The 14,276-nt window shown below is 36.1% G+C and overlaps 1 protein-coding gene across 8 annotated transcripts in view; it reads right to left on the bottom strand.

The window, feature by feature from the left end:
- GOLGA4 (golgin A4) overlaps positions 1-14,276 on the bottom strand; it is a 69,813-nt gene that overhangs the window by 18,515 nt on the left and 37,022 nt on the right. For 7 of the 8 annotated variants that reach the window (XM_076330791.1, XM_076330792.1, XM_076330794.1 and 4 more), the window contains 6 exons: positions 13,532-13,710; positions 12,318-12,449; positions 11,149-11,304; positions 5,925-10,219; positions 5,039-5,160; positions 3,853-3,983 (listed from right to left, as the gene is read on the bottom strand). In XM_076330791.1, coding sequence (XP_076186906.1) covers positions 3,853-3,983; positions 5,039-5,160; positions 5,925-10,219; positions 11,149-11,304; positions 12,318-12,449; positions 13,532-13,710 — 5,015 coding nt within the window. The remainder of the gene's footprint in view (positions 1-3,852; positions 3,984-5,038; positions 5,161-5,924; positions 10,220-11,148; positions 11,305-12,317; positions 12,450-13,531; positions 13,711-14,276) is intronic. The other variant, XM_076330795.1, reaches the window with a different exon arrangement.

The following is a 14,276-nucleotide window of genomic DNA, read 5'->3' as shown; positions in this document are numbered from 1 at the left end:
ACTGAAACAGCATTCGAGTATAATCCAGTAAGTGTATTACCGGAGGGATTGTGCTTGCTTATATGATGTTCATGAAAGGGACACATGATGATACAGAGTTACTTCCTATACTCTGGAAGTGACAAGGTCTTAAATCCTTCCCTCACTCTCACAAAGATGTTCCTAAAGCAGTTTTAAGCACATTTTCAGAAACAACGACTTCCCGCTCACAAGGGTTTGGAGGGCACTGTGCAGCGTGGAGGAAAGAAGCAGTGGCAAGAACAGTAGGGAGGAAATGAACTTTTCCTGTATGTTTTATGACAGTATGAGGAGTAAATTTATAGGAGAAAAACATGATGACCTAAATCCTAGCAAGTTAATCCACCTATATGGCACTTTGCAAAAAGAAGTATTTTTAAAAATTGTGTCCCCTCTGGCCTTTTTGTGAGATAACATGTTAGGGAGCTTATAAAACAGCACTCCAATTCAAAGTGCATGTCTCCACTGCTGAACTAAACTAAAACTCTGGTTTCACCCATGCTAAACACTCAGGGCAGTGAGCTGCCCGCTCTGCTATGCAGTAGTACTTCAGATCAAATCGGTACAATTAATCAACTGTTATCAAGAACAGAACTGCTGATCAAAATTTTGTTCCATTCAAAAATCTCAGGAGTACAAACTGTAGTGATACAGAATATTCACCGGAAATATAAGTGCAGAACTAGAAAGCTGGTCCAGGCTTAACAGATTTAGGGTATGCCATAAGTAAAAAAAGAATTATTTCACTGTAAGGCCACTTTTTAATGTGCTCCTTGCACCCTACTTAAGAATAAAACATCCTCCCCATGCAGCCCCTTGGCCCAAAAACCGCCACCAAAAAGAAACAAAGCAACCCCTCCTCCCTGAAAAGCTAGTGAATGGGAAGTCACAGTACCCGAGCAAGTTTTACAGCCTAGAAGTTTTAAGAATATCCATCTTTGATAAAAACCTTGCTCAAACATCATGACCTCCAAACAGCATTATTTTTTTATTCATTCACATGATTTTTCTATGCCCTCAAAAATACATCAACAATTAACTTTTTCTAAGATTTTTTTTTTTTTTTTTATAAATGGTTATACTCCTCTAGTTAAAAACTCTCAATACCTGGCATAATCAGTTGCTTCTATTTTCCCCTGTTTGGGGTTTTTTGAGGTGGTGGTTGTTGTTGGTTTGGGTTTTGGGGGGGGGTTTTGAGGTTTTTTTACATTAAGAATCTAAAATCTTACAATTTCTAGACTACTGTTCACTGAAATAAATCAAAACTGCATGCACATTCTTCTTAGTCATAGAAGGTAGCTGAAATGCAGAAAAGAAATTCAATTCAAAATGATGAATGACACTTCTGCAAAAGGGACCTATCTGTGAGGCATTATTTTAATAAACCCCTGAATAAAGATTATAATTTAAAATAATTGGAGATCACATGGGGTTCCAACATGCTACAGAAACTGTATTTACGGTAAGAACTTATTGTTCTATACAGCATCTGGCATGCTCTGAAAATAAAGTGCATGCTATTTGGATTTAATTACAGTTACAGACTAAGACTGCAATAAAGTCGTAATTTCCCAAATCTTAACCACAAGGCCTATCCTGTATTCACATGGGAGGCATTACGACAAATGAATGAATACACACCTGAAGTTACGTACGTTATTTTTAGCTCATAGATAGCCTTAAAATAAGCTAGCTGGAGCACAACATTCAATTTTTCCTCTAATTATATACTTTAGTTGAAGAAGAAAGACTTAGGCCTCAAATTGCAGGCTACGCTGATTTACAAGTCCTTTAATTAGGGAGACTTTCATGAAATCTTATGTGATAAAAAAGTTTTTATGAAAGATAAGAAAACACCAGATAAAGCAAGAGAAGTACCAGGGGAGCACTTCACAAATAAATCATATTAACAGACTGAATGATTCCTGCTCGTCTTTAAGGATACATACTCAAATCAAGTTAGACTAATTTTTAGCATCATTAACCATGTTTAAGATGCAACAAAGAGCTACAAAGTTATATGAGCAAAATTCATTCTTGCAATTGGCATTATTTTTGCTTGATCTTCTTACCATTTATGATAGAGACATACCTCTCTGCATAAATGCCTTGATGTGAAATTTCTCAAACCTATCATGAGCCAAGTCAGGTAGAAGTGGGGTAATAACTGGTAACTTTAGGCTAAATTGAGAAAACCTATACATCTGCTGATGCATATGTTCCTACTTCTATCAGAGATCTCAATGAATATGACATACACTCAATTTAACACAAATATTTCTTAACTTTTGAGATGCTTGCAATACTTTTTCAGGAAAAAAGGTAACAAATTCTCTAAACTTTTTTTTTTCCTTCCCCAAAATAACAGAAAACACTCACACATATACCGTTACCTAAAAAAGAAACATATACTCTGAAATTTAAAATATCAAACTACAGCTTATTGCAGTTCCACGCAACCGTCATTGCCACCATCAATGAGATGCAACAAATAACAGTGTTCATGTCCTCCAATTGCACAGAAGTCAAATTAGTCTAAACCTTCAAGATCATACATTGAGTACAGCGTGCATGTTTCTGACATACATACAGACTGAATGCATCAGAAAACAGAGAGGAATTACATCTGCATGACTTCAAATCACAGACCTATTTGGGCCTGTAAAGTAAGGACCTGAATGGCAACACACTGCACGTTCAGGTAAGAGAAACATAAATCCTCCAGAAATGCAGAATTTAGATCTATGGTACAAAGAAAAAAAAAAAAACCTCAATTGTTTTATATAATGCAATTTTTCTAAATTAGGAAACAAAAGAAGGGGCGTCTAAATTTAAAACCCTGCCATCTCCATCCAACTTGCTAGAAGTTCAAAAATCAGAGTGGAACACACCAACCTGCCCACAAGATTGAAATTTTTAGTATTAAACCTTCAGTCATGCTCAGTACATAGCTCTTTAGGCTGGTAACTGAGCATAAACAATCAGAAGTTCACTTACATTTATTATTACTGGCTCTATTCAAGGGACATTCTTTTTTATTAAATTATTTGTGCAAACAGGACTAAGATTAGCAAAATTAAAGCCTGCATCCCAATATGATGTACAGTCTAGCACTGAAAACCGTTTAATCTTTTGTACCATACATGTGGGGCTGGGACAATTTACTTGGCTAAAACAGGAGGCATCCTTGGAAGGTAAAGTGTCTTTAGACTGAGGTTGGCTGCTAACTTCTGATTGAAGTGTTACTGGAGCAAAACTATGTCTATCTGCAAATATCATGCAGACAAATTGTTCACTTACAACAAGTAAGTGAACTTGTTTTACTTACAAGTAAAAATGAAAGCTTTACTAGCATAAAAACTATGCAAACAGACTGCATCCTGCATAGAACAGAACCTTACTTTAAGGGCTATGGTGCCAATCTGGACAGAGCATCAGAGAAAGGAGCTAGAGAGTGAGGCTGACCCATAAACACTGTATTTAAATCCTTAAAAGAAAAAACACACCACCACCACCACTCTAGTAAAGCTTAAATTTAACTCACTTTCCTCATTTCAATCTGGAACACAAACTGCTCAAGGACATAAGGACCTAACCATATAATTTTTATTGAGTGATCAGAGCTGGGGTTTATTTTTTGGTGTTCTTTCATGTTCATAAAGCACAGAAACAAACATTTTAATTGCAAGATAGGTCACCACACATATTAAGTGTAATTCAAGCAGTAAGATCTTTACTAGAAAGAATTGTAGTTTTTCTGTCTAGTTATGCAATGAAAAAAGGGGAAGAGTTATTTTGAAATGTATGTAGTCATATCACTTTTCAGAAAGGTACCTCAAGAATTTCTTCATATTTTTTCACAGTTCTTTTTAGATCATCATCTTTTTCAGCAATTTTTTTATGCAATTGTGTTGTCTCTATGTGATGATTTTCTATCAATTCGGTTTCTACCTCCTGGGCTTTACCTATAAAAAAAAAAAAGTCAGGCGATATTAAAAAAAGCATTATTTATTCTGTTAAATTATGTCGCAACAATATTAAAAAAGCCTAAAGACAACTGTGGAAGGCATCTATAAGGAAAACCTGTCAAGAAAATTAATTTTTCTACACTGTCAGTAATAACTATGTCACTTGATCCTAATATGTATGAAATTTGTTGCCTGCAGTTTGGTATTCGGAGCAGTTTTTTCTACCCGATGCTGGAACTTTCCTCTAAAAGTTAAGATCACAACCAATATTTATCAACTAATTCTATCTCCTACTCTATCTAGAGAAGTAATTGAAACATCCGCAAATCTTCAGAAATTCCTCACTTGTAGGGGTACTTCCAGTAACTGTGGAGTCAAAAGATGCTTTCTGCTCACTTCTCCAACCTCCAACTTACACTATGGTGGCAAAAGATGGACAGAGGTGGTGAAATATGCTGTACTCTAGTTATAACCACATGGTATAGCAATCAGACATCATATCCAGTTGGTACCTGTTAGTGGTTACAGTGAATGAAGTCTGCAAGACGCAGCTAAGAAAATGCAATTCTGATTCCCAGATGGATCTAAGTTTCTCTAAAAGGCACCCTTCAGTGCCATATATTCAACAATGGAGTGTTAAAGGTTTGTACTGCTGAAGCCAAAGTAGTATTACAATGAAAACTCACCAATGTGCTTTCACCTCTGAAACCTTACCTTACTTTTTTTTCTTTTGTACCTATGATAAAAAGATAGGTACCTATGGCTACCATGGGTAACTCTTGCCATGACAGATGCAAACAGAGTGCTAGATCAAAGATCCATCTTGGAGGGTAAGAAAGAACAGCTACAAATGCGTTTTCCTAATTGTGCTACAATTAACATTTATATGTTATTTCCTGAGCAAGAGAAGTTCTTTCCCCGAGTTCTCTATGCAGTCATAAAACACATGTTGTCTTTATCAGAGTCCCAGGTAAAACCCCTTCCCCAAAACATCTGAAGATTTGGTTTTCTGGCTATTTTACTGATTACAGTTATATTGGTATTTCACTTACTGATCGTCTCTTTTACTGCTGTTTCCAATTCTCTTTCTTTTTGAGCCAGTTGAGTATTGAACTCTCTCATTAACTGCTTTAAGGTGGAGTTGTGCTTTAACTCAATGTCTTCTTGTTCACATCTGTACAAAAATGTCAAAAAAATACAGTGAGGAAATAAAATGTTTAAAGAGAGTGCAACAACAGTTTAGCAAGGTAGGAGATCTGGGAATTTCTCCAGAACTATTTTAGAATGGGATGGTTTTGAATTACATGAATTCTGTGGGATTCAGGGAGGCTTTTTGTTCCCCTCCTATCAAATTCACTTGGAAAGCGTAGGTGTTTCATTTTAAAAACAACCCAGAATTGAACCCTTCCAAAAGATAGGGAGTTTTTGCTGAGGAAGATGAAGAACTGAAAGTAAAGAATGTGCTGCATAAAAGCAGAATTTTTAGGGAATTCCTTGCTTGAGAAACCACTGGAGTGCTGAGCAGTATACCACATTTTTGTGCAGTACATATGAACAATTCTTGATATTATTTGAACATGAAGCTCTCAGTACTAAGTTTTAATAAACTTCATTTCCTGTTTGAGGAAAATAGAACTATATTTAAGTTCTGGCAATGCTGAAAATGACCATCACTAAAACAAAATCAAAAGCAGTATTACTTTGCCAAAAGACAAACCACTTTTTAAACTGATGACTCAAATAGTGTTTTATGTGTTCATGAAGTGTTACTTTCAAGTAGCTCTTTTCTTGCTGTTTCTCTATTTAGAAAAATGACAAAAAAAAATACCAGTCATTATTTCATTGTTACAAACTGAGCTTTAAAAAAGTATGCTTGAGGTTTTAGTGGTTAAAGATAAAGCAAAGAAACGGTAACAAGACCAGGAACAAAGAATTTACCTGATTTTCTGCTCCATTTCTTCTAAGGACTCCTTCTTTACTATGTCAAGTTCCTGCTGATGTTCTTTTCGCAGAGTACGTAAGTCTTTTTGAAGATTATTCACTTCTTTGCATAGTTTCTGTTTCTCCCTTTCAGTCTCTTCCAGTTTAGTCTGCAAGTCCTTCTGCTGGTTCTGCATATCACCTACTAACTTCTGCAGCCCCAAACCAGATTTAGCCTTTTCTTCAGCATTTTCCTCAAAAGCTTTCAGACTGCCATTTCTTTCATCCAACTGTTGCTGTAAACTTTTTAGCTTTTCTTCATATCTCAAACTCATATCTTCCATCTCAATCTTATGCACGTCATTTTCCTTCACCAGATTATCTTCCAACTCTCTTATCTTCTGTTCTAAAGATTGACTGACTGCCTCCTTTTCCTGCAATTTTTTCTGGAAATCTCCAATTACATTCTCCATATCAAGATGTTTCTGTTCTTTAGCTTTTAATTCTTCCCTACTGCTTGCTAAATCGCCACCACAACGAGCATGCTCATCCGCTAACAACGTGTATCTTTTGGTTTGCTCCTCAAGTTCTTTCCTGAGGCTTTCAGTCCTACTGTGCTCCTCCTGATGGCTCTTCTCAACACATTCTAGTTTTTTAAGGAGTTCTTCCTGTTTGTTTTGCAGTTCTAGACGAGAGTCATTACTCTCTCGTTGTTCCTTTTCGTACTTCTGCAACAAATCATCTTTTTCAGTTAAGCCCTTCTGTAACACGTGTATTTTCTCTTCGTATGTCTGTTGGACACTTTCAAGCATGTTATTTTTTTCTTGTTCTACAGCAGCTTTTACACTCTGTACTTTTTGCAGCATTTCTTTCTCTAACTCTGTGGAATCTCTTGTTGACTTAATTTTTTCTTCCAAGGATTCAATTTTGGCCTCTCTCTCCTGCACTTTTTGTTCCAAGTTTCTTAACTGATTTTCTCTATCTTGCCTAAATTGCTGTTCCTTTTCTTCCATCTGAGACATCAATTGCTTTTTAATAGAACCAATTTTTTGCTCTGCCTTCTTTTTCAGCTCTGCCAGCTTAGTGCTGTTCTCTGCATTCAGTCTCTCTTCTAATTCTTTCAGTTCTTCCTCTTTGCTTTTAAGTATCGCTGCCTTCATTTGATCAAATTCCCTCTCCTTTGCTTCAAATTCAGCTGTCAGTGAACCTATTTGCTTCTCAAGGTTAAGCACTTTTTCTTCAGCCTCCTTAAATCTATTGTCCTTCTCAAAAGCCACCTTCTCTGCCTGCTGGAGTTGCCAAGCTATCTCTTTTTGCTCTGTGTCTTTTTGTTCATTATACTTTTTAAGTTCCTCCATCAAGGAATCATTTTCTGAAGTTTTCTGAGCAATGTGTTCTTCTAGTTCAGCAATTCTTGCTGCTTGGTTTTTTAACTTTGCAGTTAACTCACTTTCTTGCTTTTCCCTCCTGTTTTGCTTTTGTTCCAATTCACTTTTTAAACTATCAAGATTCTTGCTTTCTTTAGCCAGCTGCTCCTTCAGTTTATTTAGCTCTTCATCCTTTTTATTGGCTTCAGTATTGCTTAATTCAAGTTTGCTCTGCAAATCTTTAATAGTATCATGATTTTGTGTAATCCTGGTTTGCGCTTTCATCTTCCACTCTGACAGCTTGGCTGTGCAATGATCTACCTGCTCAAGAGCTGATGCTTTTTCTTGACTCAGCGTCTCAACTCTGGACGATAACTCCTGTACCTGGTTTAACAACTGCAACCGATCCTCTTGATGTTGCTTGCTTAACAGAGACATGGCTGCTTCCTTCTCTGTTAAACTTACCGTGCTTTCAAGTCTAACATTAAGGTCATTAATTGTTTTGTTGAGAACAGAGATCTCGGATTCTTTTTCCTGGAGTTCCTCCCTCATTGAGGTGACAGCATTGATATTTTCAGATAACTCTTTCCTCAGCTGCGTTATGCAAGTTTCTTTTTCTGATGCTGCTTGCTGCTGATGCCCTCCCTCTTTCTGCAATTGTTCCTTTTCTGTTACAAGTCCTTCAATGTCAGCTCTCATGGACATAATTAAATTATCCTTCTCTTGCAGCTGTTGCATTGACTTTTGCAAAGAAGAACTTGCAGCAGAATGATGCTCTGTTACTTCTCTAAGTTGAGCTTCTAGTTCAGGAATCTTACTCGTTTTAATTAATACTGCTTCTTTAACTTTTGCAGTTCGGCGCTCACAATCTGCAATTTTGCATGTTACTATGCCAATTTTTTCATGACATTTTTCAATTAATTCATTGCTTTTTGTTTGCAATAAAGCTTCAGCATTCTTCCAGTAAGCATTTAACTGGGCTGCAAGTTCTCCTGACCACCTTTTAAACTCAGTTTCTTTTAGCTGAATTGCCTCTATTTTTTTCTCATAATTTTCATGATCTTTATACTGAGAAGACTGCACAGTTTGGAGTTTCTCTTCAACTGTTTTCAGTGTATCAGCCAGCTCGGTAATTTTGGCTTTGTCCTTTTCTTCAACTGCTTTCTGTTTACTGAGCTGTTCCTGAAGTCCTGACTGCTCTTTCAGGGACTGATTAAGATCACTTTCCAATTTTTTCAACTGTGTTTTCAGGTCACTTTCCTTATCTGACAAAGCATTCACCTTAGCCACTGACTGCCTTAGTTGTTCTTCCAATTCCTTCAGGGACTCCTCCCTTTTCACCTGTTCTTCCTTCAGTCGGGTTATTTCTGTTCTGGAGCCCTCCTTCTCAGCACTAAAGGTGGCAAGTTTCTGTTTCAGGTCTCCAACTTCCTGCTCTTTCTCTTGCAGTTCCATTTCATGTTTTTCCTGGAGCTCTTCAACCTGCTGATTGAGTTTCTTTTCCCAACTCTGGGTAATTTCTTCCAACTCCCTCCTATGAGCCTCAGCAAGACTCTCTAGTTGCTCTTTCTGATTAGATTCCAGTTTTGACACAGCATCATTGATTCCGGCTGAGCTGGCATGCGCCATTTCCAACATTTTAGCACTGAATTCGCTCTCTTTCCGACTGAACTCCAACTGCTTGTTGTCAAGCTCTTTTTTTAGTTTAGCTTCCTGCTCAGCAAGTTTCTTTTTGAAAGTTTCTTGCATATCTTTTGATTTCTGTTTAATTTTCTCCATTTTGTTCTCCTGATGTTTCAGTTTACTTTCATATTCTCCTTGTAAAGCACCGATTCTCTCCTCTGCGGTGAACAGTTTCTGTTTAAGCTCTTCCACCTGCTTGTTCTGTAACTCCTTCATGTGTTCAATTTCATTTTCCTTCTCAGTTAGACTGCTCTTTGTCTCTTCAGCCTCTCTTTGTAGATCCTTCAGTTGACTTTCATATTGTTGTGTTAGAGAGGTTACTTTTTGTCTATTTTCATTGCTTTGCTCTTGCAAATGCTGCTTCAGGTCACGTACCTGAGAGATGTATGCCTCTAACTCATTCTTGACTTCACTCAGCTGGGATTCAGTTCTTTCTAGCTGCTCATTAAGTTGCAATTTTTGATCTTCAAGATCTGTCAGCTTTTGCTGCTGCTTTGCTAATTCCTCTTCATAAATCTTTGCCTGCTCATTAGAAGTACTCCGATGAGACTCTGAAAGCTTCTCTAGCTTTGCAGACACCTGGACAAGTTCAGCTTCAGATCTTTCTGCAGATTCCTTTAGTTTCTGTTCATGTGCTTTTAGTTCCTCCAGATGTCTGTCTTTCTCCTCCAAGGATTGCTTGAGTTTGTTGAGTTCCTCTTTGAGTACCTTCTCAACACCTTGAATAGACATTTCGTGCTCTTTTAACATCATTTCAACCTCTTCGTTGTGCCGTTTCCTCTCTTCTTCCAACTTTCCTTCCAATTCTTGCTTTGCTTCACACAATTTACTATTCAATTCTGAGAGCTCTTGTTCTAAATCGTGACGTATTTTTAGTGCTTCTGATAGCTCAGAAGACAGTGCTTCTAATTCTGTTTGTTTCACATCAAGTTTTTCTAATGTTTTTTCATTCATCTCCTCTATGTGTGCACGGAAAACTGTTTCTTTCTCTTTCAAAATTGTATCTATCTCTTGTTCTTGTTTCTCTCTCATTTTTTCTATTTCAGTTACTTGTTGTTGCTTTAAGATTTGAAGTTTTTCTGTCCAAAGCTTTTCCTGCTGCTGTTTTATGTTCTCCAATTCTTTCTTGTGTTTTTCAACTATATCATTGATTTCCTTATTGTGCTGCTTTTTTTCAGACTCCATCAGAGTACTTAATTCTTCTGATTGCTTTCTGTCATCTTGCGAATACCTTGCCAGAGAGCTTTCCAGTTCAAGAATCCTCTGTTAGAGAATACAGTTTTAAAAGAATATGAGTATTCAAAAAGTAACAAGTTGATTAAATTTTAAAAACATCTCACCAGGTTCACATAATTACAAGTCACTTATTCCATTACTTTTAGTGAGTATCAACTTTTTATATAAGCCTTTCATACATCTAGTTTGTTCTCAACTTTGCTTCTGTTATGGTAAGTTAGTTATTTAATAAAAATTTTTCTATTTCACTGCAGTGAAAACAAATACAATAAAAACTTGGAAAGAATTTAACTAATTCAAATAAAATAATGCACATGATATTTATGAGAGAGATGTTCACATTTTCTTATTAAGCTAAAGTACCAATACATAGGATGAACAATATCGGGAGTCTACACGAGTATTATGGAGCTTTGTACATATCTACCAATTTATCTTAATTCCACCTCTCAAGGAAATGCTGCTGTAAAGTTAAAACGCTTCTATAGGCAAAACTTTCAAACTAATAAGTGGTGGAATAATGTACAAACTTGCATTAGCAGATAATACAATCTTACCCATTACATAAAGCAAAGGACACTTCAAAATTTAAGCAATTTTTTTACTTACTCAAGTATCCTTTTAAGTGTTTGTATGGTAGCAGTACCCAGAAGTTAAACAGTTTAAAGTTTAACTCTCCTGTATAACATACATAAAAATTGTGTAGATGGATACGAATTCATATCCCACACCATGATATAAAGTGAACGTATTTCTATATTTTGCCATCTAATCTCGAAAACAACTAGGGGCTGCAGCATACCATAGCAATACCTTAAATTTGTCACTACAAGAAGCATAGTGAGAGTTAAATAACCCAATCACAATAAATCCACAGTATTTGTAAACCTGTCACAGTTAAATATATACTGAAAGGAATTCTTGTAAACATTTACCCTTTTGGAATCTTTACTCACAGTTCTAAAAGTCTCTACTTCTTGATGCATCTTCTGAACTTTCTTGTCACACTCTGACTGTATTGCTTTCTTCTGCAGCTCTAATTCTTCTAAGGCTAGGGATTCTTGCTGCTCTTGTTCTTGAAGGGTTTTTAAACACTCACTCTGATTTTTTTCCTGTATCAAAAATTATGATTAAAACAATAAACTATAAATTTAGTCATCACACCTTCAAAAACAGTATAATAAGATATTTACAAACCAGTTAATAGGAGTCATAGACTAATCACATGTATTTTCTACACACACACACAGTTTGTATTTAATCTGTGAAAACAAAATTGTTATAAATCACTTCTATTTTCTCTTCTTGAGAACCATGTGTCTTCTACTTCTTTTTATATGAAAAACATAATGCAATCCAGCCATTCATTTTGGTTTGTTTACCACGATTGAGTAACACCTTAGAGAAATAAAGGTCTGTCCTCACTTGATTCCACTGCTAATGTATTTTTAAGCTTCTATTCCTTATAATTAAAAAAATAACCTGAGAAGCAGGTAGAAAAATATAGTCAGGAAGGGACTGTCGAAGTCCCTCAGTCCTAGTCACCAACCATCACAGAGGAGCACAAAAGAGAATCTACTATTTGTTAGGTAAAATTACGTGATGATCTGAAGTGTATTACAGCTTATGAAAAAGAGCAAAGAATCCCAGTGATTCCTCCCAGCCTGACCTAGAAGAAAATTCTTTTCTGAGGTCAAACACTATGAATAGTTAAGCCTGTTCACATAACACAACGCAACCAGACATAATGATACCAACACTTTTCAAATAACAGCCTCATTCTTTGTACCTCTTTTACTCTAGTTGCTGTGGCTAATGGCCAATGATCCAGAGGAAGAAATAAAAAAAGAAAAAAGTCTAACAAAAAGAGTTTTCAAAAAAAAAGTCTTTCCCACAAGATGCAGCTGTAAGTGAGCAGTGATAGTGATTAATTATCATTATTCAGTCTGGATCACTGCAGCTGCTTTCCTTTCATGTTGCTGAAGTCTGAGCTCTTTGACTTTTAGAGGACACTCGTGTCTTTGAGTGCAGAAGGACTCTCACTGCAGAATAGGGTCAGATTAAGACTTCTATTCCCACCTCACACTTAGACAAATTTCTGTCTACACATTTTAGGGATACTTACAAGAGCTGCCTTCATCTTCTCCTGGAATGCCTTTTCTTGGGCCTCTAATCTCTCACTTAGCTCCTGATCTTTGGTAGCCATTTCTTTTTTATGGAATTTTTCTAGTTCAGCAACACGCTCCTCTGAAGACTTCTGTGAATCAAAGTCAGAAAAAACTAATTTCAAAATATTAAACAACAAAACACTTTGTATTATTGCTTAATAAGAAAAACAGTGCAACAGAGAAGAATAAACCAGAACCATCTCTTTGCTCCCTTTGAATAAGTAACAATCATTTGGAGCGCTTAATATTAAGCCCTGACAGTTCTTATTTTCAAGCGTGAAGTTATCCATCTTCCTTCTCAAGTCTTTCACAGTTCTACTAAAAGAAACACCACATTCTCTAAGGACTCTTCTGCCAAGGTGAACTTACAGTGTTTTCAGTTTCAGTTCAAATGTGGTAATAAATTGGAAACGGAACTTCTGTCTGTAGCTTTCCCTGTATTCTTGTTATTTCATGAGCCAGAAAGTCAAGTGGTGATACTCTGTGTAAACAGCTATCTACAACCTACATGCACTACTTTATTCTTAAATAAAGCACGTAAGTCAGTCATCCCCCTAAAGCATCAGTGTATTCTCCTCGAAAAATTAATAACATAACAAATGTCAACACAAGAACTGCAATTTAAAGGTGTTCAAATTTACAGCTTTGCAAGGCACGTGCAGTACTCCTGCAGTTCCTACCCGAATACGCCAGATGAAGCGAATTTAGCAGTTCTTAACTAGCAAACAGTTTGGCAACAAGTTCTTAAACGTTTACACATAGTGGGCTAGAATAATCATTAGAAATACTTAGTATTAAAACCCAAAATCCTGGTGGAGATGCGTGAGCTGATTGCCATTAATTTTTTCTTCTTGACTCCCTTTAAAATCTCAAGTGTACTTCTAGTAAATAATTTTATTAAATACTGTGAAACAAAGAGTAATACTGTTCATTTTTACATGGCTCTAATGTACTGATTTTAAACTGCTAGAGAAAAAAAATCTATATGGGAAGTTTTCTATTGTGTCTTAAGTAAATCTTTAATCTCAGAAATTAATTTTTATAGAATTTATGAAATAGCAAGTATTTTATGAAAAAGTTCTGATATACTAATGTATTTTACAACTATAGTTTAGTTGTAATTGAATGATTAGATTAAAAGCCAATAATACAGGGTGAGTTCAGCTTTTACCTTCATAATCTCAACCACCTCTTGTTTCACTCTGGTTAACTCCCGTTGAAGATTTACCCTCTCTTCCTCACTTGCCTTTTCTACTGCTTTGATTTTTTCATCCATTTCTGCCTGCAATTTTTTCCGGGCTTCCTCTGTCTTTTGGGCAATACTCAGAGCCTTCTCAAGCTCTTCAAAAGCTGCAAAGAAAAAAAAAAAGTATACGATAGTGGAGAAATATCTATGTCCCTTGATAGAAGAACAGAGTTCTCATTAACTGTAAATTACACAAGTAACAGAAGAATGAACTTAGGAATCCATCAAGAATTCACATAGGTTTATTATCTAGAAAGGAAAGAGAACTGACAAATAGCTGTGAATGTCTTCCAATACATTCTGCAGCTTCTATTTCTTCCCCTAAAATCACTATAAAATACATAAACCATATAAATAAACTATGGCTTCTCTTCTGGCTGTAAGTGTTGAATAACTTTGAAGAGGAGGAAAAAAAGCTGCATGAAGAAAAGACAATTCACAAGTTGTTCCTCCACTAAAACAAGCAGACGGAAGCATAAACCAGGAATGACTGCTATGCAAGTCAGTTTTTACTGAATCATGAAAGAGGTCTTCCTGAATAGAACACTGAAGTATAATACTGGGCACTTTATTTACCTAAGAGTTGTTTATTTCAAACTGTACAACCTACATAATCTTCTCTTTAAACTGTGGGTTTGGTGGAGTCCATACAGAAGGCTTTGCTAATTTC

This window comes from Aptenodytes patagonicus, chromosome 2, assembly GCF_965638725.1.
Source record: "Aptenodytes patagonicus chromosome 2, bAptPat1.pri.cur, whole genome shotgun sequence".
Taxonomy (NCBI): Eukaryota; Metazoa; Chordata; class Aves; order Sphenisciformes; family Spheniscidae; genus Aptenodytes; species Aptenodytes patagonicus.
Note: the sequence above shows the minus strand (reverse complement) of the source record. Positions and strands in the feature narration are given on the sequence as shown.